Here is a 21,156-nt window from a genome sequence, read left to right as displayed (position 1 = left end):
TCTTTGAACATAATCACTGATTCAAATAGATTTTATCAGCTTCATGGAACTTCAAAGCCCTCAGAAAGAAAATATGATTTGATGAAACCTCCCTCCAAAAAAGAAAATACATGGAACACTCTTCAAGGCTACCTGCCTCTGTTGTTTGGTGAATTTTTAATCACATGTTCAGGTGAAAGACAATTTTCAAACTCCACCCACTACCTTGGAGTCATGCCAAGTAAGTTGTAAGTAGGCACATTTATCTCTGTCGTTTGGTAGGCTAATCGAGAGCTGTCATGTTGGGGTAATAGCACCTTTTTACCTTTTATTCAATAGTGATATGGATAGTGGACTTTTCTTAAATTACACTGTGAAGAATTATAGGAACACAGTAGCAATTTCTGTTATACTTAAGCAGGCAAATTTCTCTCCACCACATAATTTACAGAACTCAAATTCAATAAAACATTACATGATGGTCCATTACTGTTATCAGTTTTGAATAATCCATCTTCATTCTTTATTTTACTGGAAAATAAAGTGAGCCAAACACAACAGGAGGGAGGAGAAAAAGAGGGAAAAGCCACAGAGTGGGACCAGAGTTAAACTATGGGTTTTATTTTTTCAAAGGCCAAAGGGCCTGAAGAATATATCTTCATTTATCACAACCTTTAAATAGCAATAATACAGAGAGGTGAATCAAAAAGTATAAATCCAGAAGCCTTGGCAATTACTTTTAGCCATAGGTTTCCAATAAAAAGACATCGAGTAGGCATAACTGAATGAATGACATATGCTGAAAGTAGATATCTTCAATAGCAATTAAAGAACATACGTCCCATCAATTCAGAAGGGGGAAAATTTCTTAAAACAAGTAATCATATAAATTTCACCATAAATTTTCAGAAAAGATAGATTTAAAAAAATAGTCACATGTGAAAGTATCGAGAGGGTTATGTTTTAATTTAGCGGACTCTATTAAGATGATGAGAAAATTTGCAATTAAGAATTAAAAAATACAAGACACAGCATTTTAAAGTTACATAGAGCTGTCAATGACTAAAATAATTCTCAATTCAAAACAGTGTTACCTATTATTTTAATGTTTTAACATACTGTTTATAGGGTATAATGTCTTTATCTGACCACATCATACAACTTTGTATGTACACATTTTACATTAATATTCTTAAACTTGGAGTTGGAATTGCACATTGTAATACGTGCACACAAATGTGTGATGTGCGATTTAACTCTGCAAAGCTCCTTGTCCATACATATGCATTAGCATGTGTATTTTCGTACTCCACACTCACACCATACTCACTCTGCACCTGCTTTTATTGAAATGCATACACTTTGAAATAAACACACTACATGCATTCATATGAATGCATAATCATTAAAATAAATGCAGCTGTGTGTGTGGTTAAGTATGACCACTGAAAATACACACATGCATGCATGTGTGAAAGCTAGTTCTCAAAGAGTGAACATTTAAATATACATACAAAATTACTCTTATTTAAATCAAACAGCTTCAAATATGGCCCAACACCTATTTCTCCTGATGAGTGCTAATTATCAATACAAAGATTTAAAACCAAATCCCTTATAACGCAGGACTCCAAATAATTTTTTGGTAATGACTTTTTTCTAAATTGGCTGTATTAATAAAGAGGTATCTGTATGAAGTTGTACCAGGTTTTCATTCTCTGCTCACCCTCAGAAAAATGAAGTCACTGTTTTTGAGGTTAACCATAGAGACAACCCTTTTCAAAGAGATTAATATGGTATCAAAAAGAAAATTCTGCCTTTCATTTGCTCAATTTTTAAAACACTTATCATTAAACATATATGTCATTTGTGTCTATGTCAATGTTGCATTTGGGGGCTTTTTTTTTTTTTTAAATAAAGACAGGTTCTTGCTCTGTTGCCCATGCTAAAGTGCAGTGGCATGATTATAGGTCACTGCAGCCTTGAACTCCTGGGCTCAAGCAATCCTCCTGCCTCAGATCACCACGCAGCTGAGACTACAGGCAAGTGCCACCACACCCAGCTAATTTTAAAAAATTTTTTGTAGAGACAGGGTCTTGCTATGTTACCTAGGCTGCTCTTAAACTCCTGGGCTCAATTGATCCTCCCATCTCAGCATCCCAAACTCCTGGGATTACAGGTGTGATCCACCACAACTGGTCTTTTTGGGCTTTTAACTCAATTCAACAAGCATTATTGGACTTTTATGTAGAGACTTTTTTTTTTTTTTGCTTAGTGCTGAGAACTACTAGTAGTTACTGTATTTACAAAAATAAAGAATGCTACCAGGTACAGGAATATCTAGAAAGCTGACTTTTGATTCATTCATTTTTTTTTTTCAATAATTACCCCCCAACTGAATATAGCTGTCATATTAAGTTTACCAGCTAATAATGAACACAATTTTTTAAGCTGTAAAAATATGGAAGTAGGTAAAACCATACAATTTTAACCTGAGGCATAACCTTGTGCAACTGCCTTTTTAAAAATAGACAAATGATGTACAAAAAACAGATGAAGAAACTGAAAACAAACACTGAATTAAAGGCTTTGTCAGGTCTCCTAACTCCCAATCTAGTTAAGGCAAGCCAAAAATAAGTCACAGCTGGGATTCTCCTAGGTATGGAAACTCTGCCAACAAGGAATTAATACTAGATTATTTTTGTACCAGAATTTTATTCTTATAATCATGTAATAAACAAAATAACTTAAATATGAGAGGAAAGTATGAGTGAGGCCAAAAACCAAAAATAAATCGACACAAGAAAGAACAGTGGTAAAACAAGAAAATTGAAGATTTAACGTCTTCATTCTCATCAAAGTTACATGTTCTTTTGTTTCTTTAGTGTGCCCGGGCCAAAAATAAACACCATATATATCATACTAGTTTCCAAACAAAGAAAAAAAATTCCTGTCATTCACAATTTAACACAATCAATTTGTTTAGGGCTTCTCAAAAATCTATCTTTATCTTATGACTTCTCTCATATCATGTATCACCTTTTCTCTATGTCCCTCTTAAATATCTCCCATGCTGCTAGATAATATCTTTACAGGAACTTGCCCAGAAGGACAAAGGTATAAATGTGGGGGTTATATGCAGATCTCAGGGAGAAGTCTAAAAATGGGTCTGCAAACTAAGACTGGCAGGCCAGACCTACCCGGGCCTGTTGTGTAAATAGTTTTATTGAAATACCACCACACCTACACCCATTTATTTATTGTCTGTGGCTGCTTATTACTTCACAATATGACAGAGAATTTATGTCCCTCAAAGCCTAAAACATTTATTATCTGGTCTATTACAGAACGAAGTTCACTGATCCCTGGTCTAGAGAAAGAGGTTTGGAAGAACACTAACAACAACATGAGGGATAAAGCTAAGAAACATTTTATATTATAAGCCATATAATATTTGCAAAATGGCTGCTTAAAATTAAATGCCAGAAATTGCTTTCCAAGGTGTTAAAAAACAAAGCTGTAGAAGAGCTTCAACAGGGGACATTTGTATACTTAAGTTTCATATGGGTGGTAACATGAAAAAGACATTAGGCTAGAAGCCTGGAATCCCTGCCAATGGCCTTGCCCAAGGCATGGAGCTTTTCTTAAACTTCTACTACTAACAGTTTATGATTCCATTATATAAGAGCATAAGTGATGCCAGTTTGAAACATTTTTTATATTTATTTTTTCAATGCCCCTGAATTGGGATCAATCTGTACATAGCTGTCCCTTGATATAGGAGGTGTACCATAGGGAAAGGAGTAATAAAATTGAGACACCACCAGGAACAGGCAATATGATCACATCAAGAGAAAGATAAAATGTTAGTACAGAGCAAAAGAATGAATATTAGGTATGGAAAGGACTAAAAAAAGAAGAGAGGGAAAAGGGAAAAGAGAGCAAAACCATTTACAAATAGAACAAAACTGACCTGAGTTCTGTTAAAAGCCACGCGTGCAAATACTGCCTGGGAGATTCCTGCTCGTTTCAGTTCATCACGTACCCACTGGTAGATTTCGGAAGACACCTCTGTGTTGGTTGAAACCTGTTGCTCCAAAGGTTTATTCATAGATCTACTGACAGGGGGAGGGTGGTTCAAGTATTGTTGGTTTAAGGACTGCTGGGCTAAAAGTCTATTCACTGCATACTGCTGGTTCAGCAGCTGAGCCATCACCAGCTGCTGGTTGACCAACTGGGGACTGATAGGCGTTGACACAAGCCCAGGGTGCAGGTTCGGAAGAGGGGTCCGGACAGAGGGCTGGCTGCCATGGGAGAGCTGCGCTGGGGACGGAGGCTGCTCAGCTGTGTTCCCTGGGACCGGCTGCTGGCCAAAACTGACGTGGTTGGCACCTTGCTGGGATAATTCAGACAGACTATCCATTTCAACTAAAGTGGACAAAAAGTAAAATAGTATTCAGCCAACAATGATGGGCATTGATAAGGATTGCTGATCACTTCCTAAATAAAAAGAGACAGTACAGTAGAAACAGGGCACACCAAAGATCCAAAGAAACCAAGACCATTTCAAGATGGAACTCACCAGGCTTTTTGTGTTCCTCTTCTGAAAATTCCACAAACTTTGAAAGTAGACAACACCTTTGATTTCATTTTTAAAAATGTAGTTTAAATTTAAGACATAAAATCAATTATATTCAAATTCTTTGTGCTTAGTTATTCACTCTCACTTATTACCCCGAGAAGGCTCATAAGCAATGATGTTTATTTTAAAATGGCTGCTGGAAGAATGTCATTTGCTTAATGGCAACAAGAAACAGTGAGTTAAGAAAATAAGCTTACGGTAATAAGCAACTAAAGAAATTTACAAATATTTTTTCATGATATCTATTAACTTTAGTACTCCAGGAAAAAGGTGTAAAAGAAAAAAGGTGACATAAAATGTTCTACATTCAATTTTTACCTAGCAGTGAATATAAAGGTGTAATCAATATAATAAAGAAATCAAAAAATGGGCATAATGATAAGTAATAATAACTGAGTGTATATTGAACGCTATGCTGAGTATCTTATACGGCGTGTTTCATTTAATTCTAACCGTCATGGGTAGTAGGTGTATCTGCAAATATTTTTTTCGAATAAAGCAAGCAGATTTATTATATGGTAAGCCAGTATACTCAGAGTATACCCAGTGTTGCTAAGACCCAAATATTTTTTCAAGAAGCTATGGCTATTACCAGATACTAAAGACAATCTTGCAAGGAAGGGGTGGAGAATTGTGCTGGTACAATGATGATGCTGTCAAGATTTTGCAATTTACTCCCACCTACCCAGGATGAATGCTTCTCCCTTAGCTGGATATCCCTCAGGTGGATCGGCTGAATGTCAGCTCTAAGGGTATAAATGCTTTGCTGCTGTGAGAAGGAAACTGGCTTGATGCTCTTGACTGGCAAGGCTGGGCATGGAGCTGCATGTGTTTAGGTCTTTCCAAACTGACACTGACTTCCCATGTATAGACTCTGATTTGATTTTAATCATCATTTCTCTTATCATTAAATATGCAGGTTTTATATTTAGAGGAACTTATCATATTGCTATCGTCACTGATACATGCAGAATATAACTAAGAATTGGGGAAGAAACCTTCCATTTCTACCCGTGATATCAGCCCAAGTGGGCCATTCACATAGAATAGTAATTCAAGCAATTATTCCAAAAATGATGCATTGTCTTCATTACAGCCCTAAGCTATAAAAGGCAAAGAATCTGTTTTGGTAGATGGATGGTTTTTCTTCAAATATTAAAAGCTAAAACATGCTCAAAATTCGGCTTCTCTTGTTTCTTAAAATCTTTAGGAAAAATTATTGTTGTTATTATTAAATGAATGTAATGGAGGTAAACAGAAATAGATTTAAAACAGGCCATAATGCTATGCATTTTAAACATCTCATTCCTATATTATTTTAAAATATGGAAGCTACAAGTATGTGAAAGAAAACATTAATAGAAATTAAAACATTAACCTTAATCACAGTGTTTGCTTTTGTCAACACTAACAATCTCAATAAGGAGAAAATGCCATAATCTAAATGCTTGGGTACAACATACGACTTTTATCTGTCATTTTACACTGCAGATAATTTTAATGTATTTCCTACATAACACATATTGACCTAAAGTTACATGTTAAGATAGGATGCTGCACTGGAATTAAAAATTTAGAAATGATGCACTGATTTTTCTGGTATGGATGGTCAAGCAGTGTGTTCACCAAAGTGCCTGTCTATGGGGGCGGAGGGATACAGCCACAAAAATCACTTGATCTCAACTGTGGACACTATAAATACAGTTTAATTTAATAAGTTTAATACAGTTGAGTCTCCTTAAAAATAGGCACTTTCCCTTTCTCTCAAACAAAAACCAAAATCCTAAAAGCATGATTTATCTTGAAGAGAAATCACAGCTAATATTAGTGATTCAAGGCCTGGTTAGGTCTTCACTGAGATGTTAAAAAAATGACAGCTCCCCTCCTCACACCTCGATTTCCTGCATGTCTGACAACCAAGTCAGTTTGGCTGATTTAAACACAAACATTTATTGAATTTAATTATCTCATTATAGTCATACCCACTCCCCACCCCCAAAGAAACATTCTAAATTGATCTCTAATTGGGCAATCAAAAGACCTGGCTTTAGATGTGACTTTGATAAACCCCCAAATGACACGTAATGGTATGTAGCCACCACCGCTGCAATGGTTTTTTGCTTACCCATCATATCTTTTGTCTTCTTGAAATGTTTGTACCACCTTCCAAATTCTTGACATTTTGCTGCTGAGACATTTGCATAGTAAGTGCTGTTCACAATGGAAGAGATCATACTCTGCATGAAGGGGGGGAAAGAACATTTGTAATACATAGCTGCACAAGATGGAGCACAGAAATGATTTCGATTATGGAAACCGCATTTTTTAAAACAACTGAGTACACTGGTACATTTTCCCCACGTTAGCCTAAAGCCTCAACTTTCTTAAAATTCATTAAGTACGTTGTCAAAATCTTATTTAAGTAGAAATCAACAGCCCACTGAGACCAGTATAGAGCTATCAAATCCACAGACTTCATTCTAGCATTTGTCGAATCCCAATCAATGACATCTATTTTTTGGCTGACAAACTTTCACTGATCCCAATAAAATCAAATACGTGAAGATGACTTTATAACTGCAATTCACGAATATATGTTACTTTGAGGTTTAGTGACCAGACTCTACATCCTTGCTACTCAATGTATGGTCCAGGGACCAGCAATACAGGCATCACCTAGAAGCTTGCTAGAAACACAGAACCTTGGACCCTACCCCAGACCTAGGCAATCAGCACCTGCATTTTTACTGAGAGCCTGAGGGGATATACATGCACGTTAAAGTTTGAGAAACACCACTTGCACTTTCCACCCTATTATTAGGATTTCAACTGGAGGTGCATCAACACTGATCAAAGGTAAACTGACCATATTTGAGAAGAAACAAGCTATTCACAGAGATCCTCCATCAGGAGAAAAACATTCTGCAATCTTATTGCTGGCTTCATCTTCAGTAAAGCTTGAGTTCTGAATTTCAAACTGACCATAAACATTTTAAATACACACACTTCATGCTTACTAAATTTCTCAAAGATACCACAAAAAAGAAAATGACCTATTTTGTCACTTTTCTTCATCCTGCTTTTCACAAAAGCCTTGAAAACAGAGTCAACCATGTAACATACAAAAACAGACATAATTTTAATGTATTGCTAGGAAGAGGGGTTTTTAAAAACTCATTTTCAACAAAGAAAAATATTTTCTTCCCACCAAATTTTGGTTGTGGTAATTTCAACGACTTAATTCACAGTCCTTTTTAACCCTAACACCCATATTTCTCTAGTAGCAGCTAAATTGATTTTCTATTGAGTCTTAGGAATCATTAGACTTTATAGGACCAATTCGTCCCTCACCTCTGTGTGTAGAAACATGAGAACTTACATTTCAGACTTCAGTCAGTCTACAGTGAAATAGTTTACAGAAGGCAGCATTGTTCGGAGGCAGTGAACAACCAGAAAAGCCAGTTTGGGGACAAAAGTATTTTTATGTCATTATCTTCTTTAAGCTACTTCAAATATAAAGCCCTTTTGGTTATTATTAATCCTCTCAACATCCATTATCAGTGTTAATTTTGTAGCATGAACACATTTCTGTATATGTAAATCTGGGAGATCTCTGAAGAACCTTCAGAGAAGGCTAAGCTAGAGTCGCACTATTTATGTAAAATATGGCTATCTTTCCTAAGAGGCACTATGATGATATCTTCTTTTTTTTTGACACTTTCTACTTTATAGTCATTTTCACATTTTATTTCTCTAAAAAGACATTCTTAATGTGCTCATTATGCTTTGCCATTAATCCAATAGCTTGCAATTTCACTAAGAGCCTCCCACAGTCCACAGTGCACAAAGACACTTAGCAAGGTTGCCAAAACCAGAGCCAGAAGATTACCTGATCCAGTTAACAATCCGCCAGCTTCAATCTCACTTACTCTATTGTAATAAAGGATCAATAAAGTCAGACACTAATAAAACTACTGAGATCGCTGATGGATAATGGTGATTCTGCAAATGGATGACAGCTGATGTTCTTCTACTTTAGTCCAATTTTTTAAAAATTATTATTTTTCACCTAGACATTCTGGCAGTTTCTTAAACGTTAATATAATAGTACATATAAGTTTTAGACATCATTTATGTCTTACTTTTTAGAAATAAATGGGATATCTAAATTTTGCCTAGGTTTTTGACAAACATCCAATCTACTTCAATTTTGCCAATAGTTCTACATATGAAATTTGCTCTTTACTGAACACCTACTATGTGCCTGGCTGGTACTAAGGACACAAAGATGGATAGGACACAGACTCTATCTATAAAAAATTCACCATCTATTAGGACGATAAATATGTAAACAGACCATTTCAATTTAATGTGATTCAGTGCACCAACAGTGCAAAATACATGGAGGTCGGGAGAAAAATCCATAGTATGTGTGAAAAAAATGTCTGAAATATTTTTATAAAACTAGAGCCAACATGTAATAGTGCTATGTAGTTCATTACTATCCACATGTCATAAATAATATCCATGTGTGTATCATCATCAAAGCTTCCTCCTGCCCTTGTTTAATCCTAAATTGGTAAGCTCTGTCCTTACGTGATTTTTCTGGATATTTTCTACTCCGTCCTGTGGTATGTGCTTAGGAAACTATGATTAATGTAAATATTAGCCTAATCAAGACATAAATCAAAAGGCTAATAATCCACAAGTTATAGTGCATGCCAAAGCAACCTTTTAGATTCCCTATCTTTTGGTGTTTTGGGGGGTCTGGGAAACAGTCCACAATTCAGGTAACTTGGAGTCACCTTTATTTTTATTACAGTATGCAGTAACCTATAGAATTAAATTGCTCATATAGCCACTTCATGATGGGTTTTTTTCCTGGTGGTAAAATCCCTACAGAAGGCTTAGGCATGGTATAGGGGTAGACTAGTGAGTTTCAATGGCAGGGAAGAGAGATTGCAAAATCTTGTGCATGTGGCATTTGAAAGATCATATTCAATATTGTAACATTAAATCTGGAAAATCAGGAAAAACCTATTGTTTTGATAATACAAATAACAGAAAGTCAAGATTGGGAATATTTTTCTAGGTGGTAGGGATATATAGACAGTAGTCCAAGTTCCTTGTTTTAAAGGAGAAAGGCTTAGTCTTCTTATTTCAATCAAAAGGAGCACTGGTTTAAAAAAGATTGCACCAAACCTAGAGGTCGTGCAGGTCTGGGGCTCCATATTATTTTCCAGCCCAATGCCTGGCACACATTAAATACACTAAATGTTCGCCTGACAAAATAGAATAGAAATAAATCTGCATTCAAGTGCAGGATGTGTCACACACTGGTAGTATGACCTTGGGTCACTTAATTGACCATTCTATCACAATTTCCCACGCTAAATGGGAATGATAGTAGCATTCACCTCACGGGGTTGTTCCACTCATTCACATGTATTTTTCATTAATTCAGCATATATTTATTGAACTCCTACTATGTGCCAAGCACTGGGCAAGTCACTAGGAAAATAATGACTTGAAGAGACATACTATCTACCCGTAGACAGACAATAAAAAAATAGTGGATGTGATGCAATTAGCATAGAGCCTGCAACATATCAAGTATGAACTCAAGAAATGTTAATTACTATGACAACCCTCTGCCTCCTCCTCCTCCTCACTGGGCTTCTATTATATGATCACATTCCACATCGGTCAACTATGCTTTAAGTAACCAAAGACTATCAGATAAAATTTTTAAATGATATACAGTATCTTAAGTCAAATAAATTTTTTTAATGTAGAACAAAGAGTATACTAATTAGATTATTGTTGCAAGTCGGGTCAAGGAATAACAAGTAAAACACCAAAAAAAAGTATTTCCATTTTTTGTGATATTCCACTTTGGCAGTATTTCCTGGAGCTGGCCTGTATCTGGTAGAAGGCATCAGGAAGGAACACCACTCCTCTGACGTGGATGGTTGACCCATGCCCGCTCCCATCTCTAGCTGACAGCTGCTCATTCTTCAGGACACACCTCAGGTATCCCCACTTCGGTGAGGCCTTTCCTAACTTCCTAAACACCCTATACATGCTGCCACCATAGCACTTGCCCCACTGTCATGCTGTTTATTTTCTACTAGACTGTGAGTCTTAGATATTATTTCAATACAGCCTGGACTCATCACAGGGTTGGACATATATTAGGTGACCAATAAAAAATAAAAAAGGTCAATGAAACAAGTTGTTACTGCAGGCCACCAGAAAATCCTCTTCCCCTTTTATCCCTTAAAGGTCAAAGGTAACAGCAGCTTAATTGTCACATGAATCTTTAAAATCCATCATTTTTAGCTGTCACGATAGAAATCATAGTTTCAAGAACCTTTGTTCATTAATTTGCAAGAGATCCCTTCCCAGGTTTTTCAAAATACATCCACACAGATGTCTCGGAAGTTGCAGTGCTCGGTGGTTATGTTATTCCAGTTCTCTCTCAGTGTCTATTTATATGAGCTCTCCAAAGCACTTTGAAAAAGACACAACTTGTATGGCAAGTTTCCTATTCAGTGGCTGGTCTGTATAAAACATCAATGTTCAGGGAACAAAATAATCCAACTAACAAAACTCAGTCAGTTGAAATCCCAAAGTCAAATGCTACACATTGTAACAACCAATAAATAGGCCACAGCTTCCAATGTTGGGAAATACAATTTCAAAGTCGGCAGAAATTGGCTGTGGCTCTCATAACCCCGGTGTGACACAATATTCTCATCCTAGGAGCCAAGTTGTAAGCTTTTCTAAGATCCATAAAGCACATGTCTACTCCCTACGAGGAGCTTCGGTTCTTTCTGAGAGTCTGCTGAAGTTCCGATCTGAAAGAATGCCATCTTCACAGAAACCCCGGTACTCTAGAATGATACCATCTGCCACAGGCTGAGCTTCCTTTTCAGCCAAATACATTATTTATAACCTTTCTAATTGTGAAAAGGTAAGGGTGGAATTTTTCTAAAGCCTAACTTAGATATAGTTAGAACATTCTGAACCTTTGCTCTAAAATACTGCAGATCTCTTAAATTTTAAAAACAAACAAAAAAGGCAAGAAATTGATTGAGGTTATACACTTTTTAAAAATATTATTTTCTTTCAAACCCCTGCTGGAATATCATATACACTGTAGGCATATTTATAACAAATTTAGAAAATGAAGGAGGATAGTTTTATTTTTCTACTTGGTCATCTTAGTAGCCAATGAAGAGGTTTTAGAAGAGGTGAGGCCTTCTCAAAAAAAGATTCATCAGCTTAGGGAAAGGCAGTGATCTGATTACCCTTAAAATTGCTTTGTTGTGCCTTTAACAACAACCAAAAAAACCCACCCCAAAACAATGCTAATCAGGTTATTCAATCATTTAAACCAAAACTGTTCATGCTTTTCTGCCAAATCAACCAACCACAGCAAAATCTGTTATCTCTGATTGCTCAGCTTCCAGTCAAAAAACAGTTAACCCCCACTATACCAAAAGTTTTCCAAAATACCCTCTGAGCTCGGCATGCTCGTGGAGAATAAAGAGAAAACCACGTCAGCTTTAAAGGGTAATTGGAGTGCTGTACCATATTTGCATATTACAATATACTCTAATAAACTAAACAGCCTGTACCGGAAGCCAGCAGCTCCCTAGTATTTCATATGATCTCCATACTGGCTTTTTGTGCATTACTTTTTTTTTTTTTTTTTTAAACAAGACTGTGATATCATGATCAAAACTTATTGAGGACTTGCTGATGGTTTAACTGAGGTGGGAGGAGGTAGCAACAGCATCTACAAAATGGTGGTTCACCCTTGTTTAAAGCTTTCAGGCTCCACCAGCAGAGAGGGCAAGGGCTACAACATCTTATTTACACAATTATCTAAATACGATTAAACAGCTGATGGACAAATATTAAACTGGAAAATGTATAGTCATTTCAGCTTAATGTAATCCTCTTTCTGTAAACACCCAAGATGATTTTTTTCAACCAGAACAGTCCTGACATCTCATAAGCCTAAGGGTGAATAGCAAGAGATTGTTTTTGATAGTTATAAATATTCAAAAGACATGCAGACCATCTGCTTTCATAATACAGGTAAAGCAAGACTGAAATGGTGACTGCTGTATAAAAATGATTCTTTTAACAAAGTCTTCCTCTCCTCGAAAACTATAAAGACAGATGTCAAAAACTGTTTACACAGAGCAATCAGGAGCGTGCAAAATGTAATATTCCTTTTACACACAGTGCTTGCTAAAGAGATTTTTTTTTCTTTTTCTTCCCATCTGTGTGTTGCAACACATTTCTACAAGTTAAAAACATTTTTTTCAAACAGAGATCTCATGAATACCCAAAAACATGCTATCTGGTTTCTGAATGCTAATTAATTTCAACTAAGGAATCTGAATATCTTTTTCTGTAGGAAGGAATGTATGTTTTGAATTGGAATACTCCAGAGAGACAGCAAGAGAAATAATCTTGCACAGGTTTAATTCTATAAGGCAAATTTCATGGTTCTACCTTATTCATAATATATATCTGTTAAACCCATGTTTTAAATGAAAGCACATCATCGCTAATGTCTTTGGCATAAAGTCTAAAATAATTGTTTTGTGAAATAAATGCCCACACGATGCAAAATGTATTAACATATACATATATATATAAACCTTTAACTTCTCAGTCTATGCAGAGTGATATACAATGCCCTATAGTTAATTTTGAGGGACAGAACACTAATCTTGACAGTAACCCTTTTTATTATTTATTGTATTAATGGCACAGAGGCATTAACACCTTTTTATAATTTTCAATAAAATGAACATTTACTGAACAATCTGTCAAACTACTGGCTTTTATTATATTTTTATTTTTTGAAAAGTACAACTTTATACACTCTGATCTCCCTCTCCTTTGTGCATGTCTTGACTACCTATGGCTTGAATTTTCATTGCAGTTTTTTATGTGCCAGTGGAAAATTCAAAGGTCAAACTTTAACTTCAGATCAACTCCACATTCGAACACAATTTTAGTAGGGATGCTCCATAAATTGGGTTTTCTTTTAATCCCAAAGGACGCCAAACATTACAAACAAACTCTAACAGGCATCATATGAGACACGGGGACATGAAACGAATTTGCTGAAAATTAACAGGTAGTCCCCATCTGGTATTTGGGGGTGGGAAGGACGGGAAATGGGTTTCAATTTATGAGAGCGAATGGTAGGATTTCTAAGTGTAATATTCTGTTTGTGCTTGTTAGCTTATGTTTCCCAAATCTTTCCCTCTGGATCCTCTATTGCTTCCTAAGCTATTCTCTTGGGAGATACAACTGGGGCATATTTGGAATCTCACTTCGTTGAGAAGAGACTAATCACTTCTAAATTTTACTTAAACTCTAGTTGTCATAGTTATGGCTCTTGCCATCTTGATCAATCCTAGTGCCTGAAAATGGCATTTTCACACAAAGTCACCCTGGCACATCACTAAACATGGAAACTCAGTACAAAGCTCCAAAGAAATACAAAAGGAAGCACAAAGAGAACACATCCAATTCTGTTTTAATTTTCCTGAAGATGAAAATGTGATCATTTCAAAACGGACATTTTATTTAATTATTTAAATACTCAATTCATAATTTTTAAAGAAAATGTTGGCTTACAGTTGATAAGGTTCTTCTATAAAATTAATTTTATATAATGCCCAGATAACGTTTCAACCAGATTCCCTATTCTGTCCTTTTGTATAAGCACCTATCTAGATCTTCCTTACTGCAATGAATCTTCTTACTCAAAACAATTGAACATATTAGTAAAGAGTTTAAGTTATAAAATATTTGTTAAAAGGTTTATTATTACTAAGGGCATGCAATATTTCAAATTAACTAAACACAGAGTCTATATGAAGGGGGGAATTGAACTAGATATTCTCCATCCAATGCCCCTTCTAACAGCTTTAAGATTCTATGAAAGCTATATGTCTTCCCAAACAGAGTGATAAAGAAGATTCGATTACAATGCACATCATTCATTCTAAGGCACTCACTGTGCAAACATCTCCAACCAGAGTTTTATTTTTAGGAAGGTTAAAGCCCCTTTGGCATCTGGCTTATAATATGATTATTTAAAATATATTCATTATTAAGTTAAACATTATGCTAATCCAAATAGAATTTTCACAAGTTTTCCATTAGATAAATCTGAATCCAAGGGTTCAATATGATTTTATAGCAAAAAGTGTTTCCTAACATTCTAAATCTCAGGCACTCTGTACCAACATACACATTTGGGGAATGCTTGCTTACTCTTTTTCTGATGCCCTTCTGTGGTTAAATCTCTCATCCTCGCCAGAGATTAAAATTTGTAGTATCTGTGCTTAGACATAGAAGGGAAAAGATACCAAATTTGTGTTAAGTTCCAGAGGTCTTAAACAGGGCATTTTGAAAAAATTTTAAACTACAGAGTGAAAACAAGAATTAGAGTACTCTGAACAATTCATTTTTCCAAAAGCAAATTAGGCTCTAACTCTTCACAGGAGAGTTTACAGTACCTCTTTGCATTCCTTCCTTATATGAACGCTATAAGATTTTAAGCCATACTGCCTAAAAATTGGGAAAGAAACACAGTCCTGTCTTTTAGCCTTTTATGGGGCCACAGAACTCCCTTTGGGAATCTCATGAAAGCTACAGAAGCTTTCCCCCATACATTCCAAAACAGGCCTATAACTTCAAGGTCTACACAAACCCTTGGAAACCCATTGTGGGGTCCATGGACCCCACTCAGATTTGATCCAAGACTTCACAGGAGACTAAGGCTATGATTTCTGCATTTGATTTATCACTGTTAGTTTTTAACTAAGACTTCCCATGTCTACTAGGTATCTATAAACCAATGTCATCTGTGGATTAGGTCATAAAGAAAAATCAATCTGGCTTCACTTCTATCAATATTATGAAAATCCTTCACAGTTTAAGGAAAATGCCACCCAAAGGTAATCATCTCTCTAGAAGTTATGGTGAAATGGTAAAAATAAATTCAGATGGGTTGCACATCATGAAATAAAGAGCTCTGTCTACCCCTAGATGTGTGTGCTCTAGGCTGAGCTGGTGCTCATGCAGAAGGGTGGACAAACCAAGTCCCTAAGGCCCATTGTGGAATGGCTGAACAGTTATCTACATTTGCAGCGTTCTCTAAATTCAGGTGATTCTGGGCCTTTACACAGCTGAGTTAAAAATATTATATGTTTATAGCCTTAAATGGAGTCTCTAATGCCAAATGTGGACTTTAGAACCTCAGCTGAGGAATGGACACTATGAGCAAACATGTGATACTGACTGTTAATACTTCCACGTTGGCAGCATCAGCACCTTTGTCTATAAATCATTTGGCCTTGTTATTGAAATTTTCCTTCCTTATTTTACTCTTAAATATGAGAAGAAAATGGACAGATAAATGTGACAGTGAGAAAGTGTGGTTCTCAACTATAACACAATTGAGACAAAATGAAAATTATTAGCCAGGCTGAAATACATATATAATTATGGAAGGAAAATACAAAATGTGCACAGAAATGCTAGAAATATATTTTTAAAACTTTTGCTTAACTATGATGTATAATTAGGTTTTTTTTTTTTTTTTTTTTTAGCATTTTTCAGATCTCTGGGTCCCCTGTACCTCCAAGACTATTGTTCTGCTTATAAACATGTAAGTTTTGTACATATATTCAAGAACATTATAAAACATACAAAAGCATGAGACAGCTTAGAATATCAGGTTTTCTTGAAAAATCCAATAGTAATTTGGTCTTTGTTAGATAAGCTAAAAATGCAGAATATAATAAGAAAATATTTTGTGAAGCAGGATATTAGAGTCAAGAATATCTATAAAGTATCCCTAATAAAATTAATGACATAGTGTGTTGGTTCATAAAATAAACACGGTGTGAATCCTATGAGGTTGTTTCAGTTTAACAAATATTCCTGAGTTCCTACTATGTGCCAGGATCTATGACTGTGAAAATGAATAAAATTTAGTTCTTCTGAGACAGTCAATTACAGTGTACACAGCCTAGTTAGTCCACAGATAATTTCAGAACAAAGTATACAGTGCTATGATGGGCACATACAGGGAGGACAGAGCCTTGGGTGCTCGGGAGTAGCAGTGAAGGTTGTTAATAGAAAAGACATGGGGAAAGGCTCACATCCTGGTGACAGTCCCATGAGACATCTTTATTCTGTTTTACGTTATCTAGTCTAAGGTATCCTATTTGCTAAGCTTGCAAAAGAATTTATTTAAAGCACAAATCTTGAATCTTCCCCCACTTCCACTTTAAAATACATCAGATCTTTATAATGATTGTAAAGGTAGTGCTAAAAGTGTTCTTTAAAAGGTGAGAATCAGTTATAATATGTTCCTTTAATTTCTTCACAAATGAAAATTTTTTGGTTGTTTCCACTGAAAATGAAGCTTGCATTAAAATCTTCCATGTAGCCACAAAGTTTCTTAGACCATGTGGCATGCACAACTGTAATTTCGAACTCTCAACGTACGTATTTTAGAAAAACAACTAAAGATATTGCACATTTTAGAACTGAGAACTCTTCTGAATGTTTTATAAGTATTAAGTCATTTAATTCTCATGACAATACTGAGAAATTGGTACTATTATTTCCCTACTTTACAGATAAGAAAATTGAGGCAGTTACCCAAGCTCATACAGCTGGTTCCGACAGAGCTCACATTCCTCACTCTTAGGATGCTAGGAGCTCACTAATTAAAGTGATGGTAAATACCAATGATACACAAAAACACATGCAAAAAGTAATGGAATGAAATTGTTCAAGGAATACATTACTCCAAGAAATAATCCTATTACAAAATAAAAAGAAAATGAAATCGAACTCTGTCATATGTTAACGTAACCCAGGAGTTTCAATACAAGGGAAATTCCCATTTTGACATTTCATGAAGTTAATACTTGTTTTGGTTTAGTTCCACATTTTTGAACCACTTTGAAACAAATGTCAGACTGACAGTAAAATGAGACAAGCCTGGGATAGTCGGTGGTACCCAATAATGAAGTACCATGTCTTGTTTTCCAGATAAGAATGTGATCTTAAATGGCACTAGCAATTAAAGCTTTAATCTTTTCTTAACTTCCAATATATCATTTGGTTTGCATCTTTAACCCATATGATTAAATTAGATTAGCATTTCTATGGGAAATATTACAATTCTAAATAATCAAACTTTTTTAAAAGAAAATGATGATGACTAAAGAGAATACAGTTTTAGAGTAAGAATGAGGGAAAGAAAAAAGACCACTAAAGGAAATCAGCCACCTTCTCTACAATGAGGAATTCTGCAACCTTATGAATTGTCCATGGTGAAACTCTAGCACCCCATAATAATACTGCATATTGGAACACAATACAATCTTATATTTCTGTAGCGCCCTTCATGCAAGCATCCCAGGGTGCTTTACAATCATTATGAGTTAAAATTAAAACTGAAGCACATACAATTCCTAGTAGAATCATTTTAAAAATGCTAAACAGAACAAATAACTTTTAAGCCTAGATTTAAAAGTCCCAGCAGCCAAAGCGTTCCTTATTTCAATTGGCAACGAGCTGCAGAACTTGGGCTGCGGCTCTTTCCTGTTATGTTAAAGGCTCTCTTATGTTTTTTATACTCAGAGCATGTTATAATCAAGCAGTTTCCAATGAAAGAGGGAAAAATTGGGTTCGTGTATCCATTTGTTTTGATTATCTGAATTTGGGAAGGTTTTGTTTGTTTATGAGTTTGTTTGGGGCCCAAATCTGGTATGAATTATAGCAGAGCTAAAAAGCAAATCCAGATAGAGCCCAACTCGAAATCTACGTAGTAACTGAGGGAAAAAAAAAGACAATCATAAAACACTCTAAAACTAGTTCTGCTTTAGCAAGAAAATCAGTTTGATTATCGTGATTTAGTTAAGTTTTTAAAAAACCAATTAGAAAATAGCATTTACTAGGCTTTCTCTCAGGCCATGTCCACTCCTAAGCCTTGGGAGTATTTATTATTCTATGCATCGGAAGAAAAAAGCAGGGAAATACTCTCATGATATGGTAATTTTCCTTGCATTGGTGATTCTGAGGTCAAAGGAAACCTGTTCAGATCTAAAACAAGGCACAGGTAAAAATCTATTAAGTGAAAATAAAGTACTTACACATTGTTAAGCACTCTCTAAATTGGCAGGGCTTAAACTCTTTTATGTTTTACTATTGTGAAAAGATAGTGGTTGTAAAATATTTGAGATCAATGCACTTTAAGTTACATGCTTTATTAAGTTTGGCTTTTTTTGATTAATATATCTGAAAGGTTATAGGGAGCTAACATCAAGCTACAATAAAATCCTTATGTATCTAAGTCGGCTAAAAATGAGCCAATATATTAGATTTTAAAAAGGAAAACTTGCAATTTGGAGAACACTTCCATTGTAGATTATGTATACCATAATATTAACACAAAGCAGACATCTCACTAAGTTGAAAAAAGGAATGATGTCATGACTGCTTTGAAAAAGGAGGCAAAATAAAATTATTTGGTGTTAAGTTTTGCAATTCACACAACTACCCATATAAGACTGGTTTGCCTTTTCCTTTATGGATCTCGCCACTGCAGTAATACAATTGCTGAAAGTAGTAATAATATTCAACTAGTATCAAGTACTTCAGTGCCTGGCAAAGCAGATATTCATAACGTAGGATTCCCACAGTCAGCAGGGTAAGGACTGGGGAAAGTTAACATAATTCTAAAAAGGAAAGAATATTCTCTATAGAGCTTTTCCTCAAAATGTATGGTGTTTAACCAATTTATAATTTTATACTGGGAAGAGGCAAGTACAAAATCCTCCGTGCACATCTCAAACAGGAAACTTTCTATTTTTAAGTGGAGCTGCCAGTTATATCCTCGTCTATCACATCAGGTCAGTCTGATGACTAAGGTCTGTATTTTCGAATAGGCCCAAAAAATTCAACTGCCCACTGTTTCCACTGAAAACATCTAACCTTACCTTGGGGTTCCAAACAAAGGGCGATTAGCTCAATCATATCTACTGGTCTTGAGGATGTAAGTGGACAGGAAAGAGGTGTGAGTGCTCAGAAGTGACTGTGCTATGCAGTCAAATCTTCTGGAACCTCCTAAATGCCAGATTATCCCAGCAGTCAGTCCCTATGGTCTAGATCACCCCATCAGAGGCATGAAATGATGGTACTGTAGTTTTAAAACAAGTCAGTACACAAACAACAAATCAAAGGCACAAAACCAAAACAGTTACGTTAAAGAAAATTTCCAGTAGTGAGTATAAAAACAGTATTAAAAACTAAAGCAGTCATCAGTACTTCAGAGAAATCAAAGTATATTATGAAACCCATCAAATTAAAGTGAGAAAGACTTTAATTTTTTTTTCTTTTTTAAATCTCCTTTGTCTGTGTATGTGACCAAGAAGGACACCTGATTATGCTTACAGGCTCTGAGTATGAAACCTAACCCCTTCCTCTAATTTAGCAGCTACGTAGCCAGGGACACTCACTTAAACATTCTGTGCCTTAGGGCCCTCATTTGAAAATGGGAATATAAAACTATCAACTACTTAGGGAGATAGAAGCACTCTTTATATATCAAAGCGCTAAATGAAAGTTAAATATTATTTCAACTATGAAGATGTGTTTTCCTTATTACTACACAGGAAACAGGATGCCTGGCACACAGCAGACTGTCAATACATATTTTCGAGTAATTATATGAATATGTGAATAAACTTCATAGGTCAGACTCTTGTATGAAGTACAATATATGAACACTGATGCTGGATATTCTCATGAGAGAATGTGATTATTAATGTTTATTAACAATTTTAAGAAATGTCATTTCAGTCCAAAAATTATGCAACAAGTACAGTTTTTTAAAAAAAGCATTTTTGTACAAGTGTTACTTAAAATACAGACTGAAAATCAACTGAACACGTAAGTGTATTAAATGCCTATGGAAATGACTGTCAAGTTTCAAAGAATCATATGGCTAAATGCTAAGTTTCAGGAGGGCAAGACAGTTTCTTTTTTAAATCTGTTTTGCCAGTAATTAATTAAAAGTCTAACATACATTAGATCCTCAGATGTCGTGAGAAAAAGGAAAGTTGAAAAGTCTTTCTCAATATTACTTTTAAATTGAATATTACATTAATTTATTTATATATATTTTGCTACTTGGAAATAAAAAATGACAATTCTCACATTATATGACTTGGCTTGGAGATACCTGTTCCATGTGAGAAATAAAATAGAAAACAATCCAATGCCTTAAAAATGCCAAAGGTGTGGGGGGAGTGTGTGTTGTACGTGCATGCAGTCACTGGTGTGGTGAGGGAGGGGAGGTAATAATGCGCGTAACAGATTAAAATCTCTCAGGAATATCTGACCTCAACATTTTTAGAAAGAAGACATTAGGCTGGTAGAAGTCATAGCTGACCTTTTACTTATGGCACTTT

General features: G+C 35.4%; 1 protein-coding gene across 4 annotated transcripts in view; it reads right to left on the bottom strand.

Moving 5' to 3' along the window:
• The window catches only part of SATB1 (SATB homeobox 1), a 90,408-nt gene that overhangs the window by 41,033 nt on the left and 28,219 nt on the right, over positions 1–21,156 (bottom strand). For all 4 annotated transcript variants that reach the window (XM_012664242.1, XM_012664233.1, XM_012664249.1 and 1 more), the window contains 2 exons: positions 6,747–6,858; positions 3,953–4,407 (listed from right to left, as the gene is read on the bottom strand). In XM_012664242.1, the coding sequence (XP_012519696.1) occupies positions 3,953–4,407; positions 6,747–6,858 (567 nt within the window). The remainder of the gene's footprint in view (positions 1–3,952; positions 4,408–6,746; positions 6,859–21,156) is intronic.

Source organism: Propithecus coquereli, unplaced genomic scaffold (genome assembly GCF_000956105.1).
Source record: "Propithecus coquereli isolate 6110/MARCELLA unplaced genomic scaffold, Pcoq_1.0 Scaffold12, whole genome shotgun sequence".
NCBI lineage: Eukaryota > Metazoa > Chordata > Mammalia > Primates > Indriidae > Propithecus > Propithecus coquereli.
This window is presented reverse-complemented; position numbering and strand designations above follow the sequence as displayed.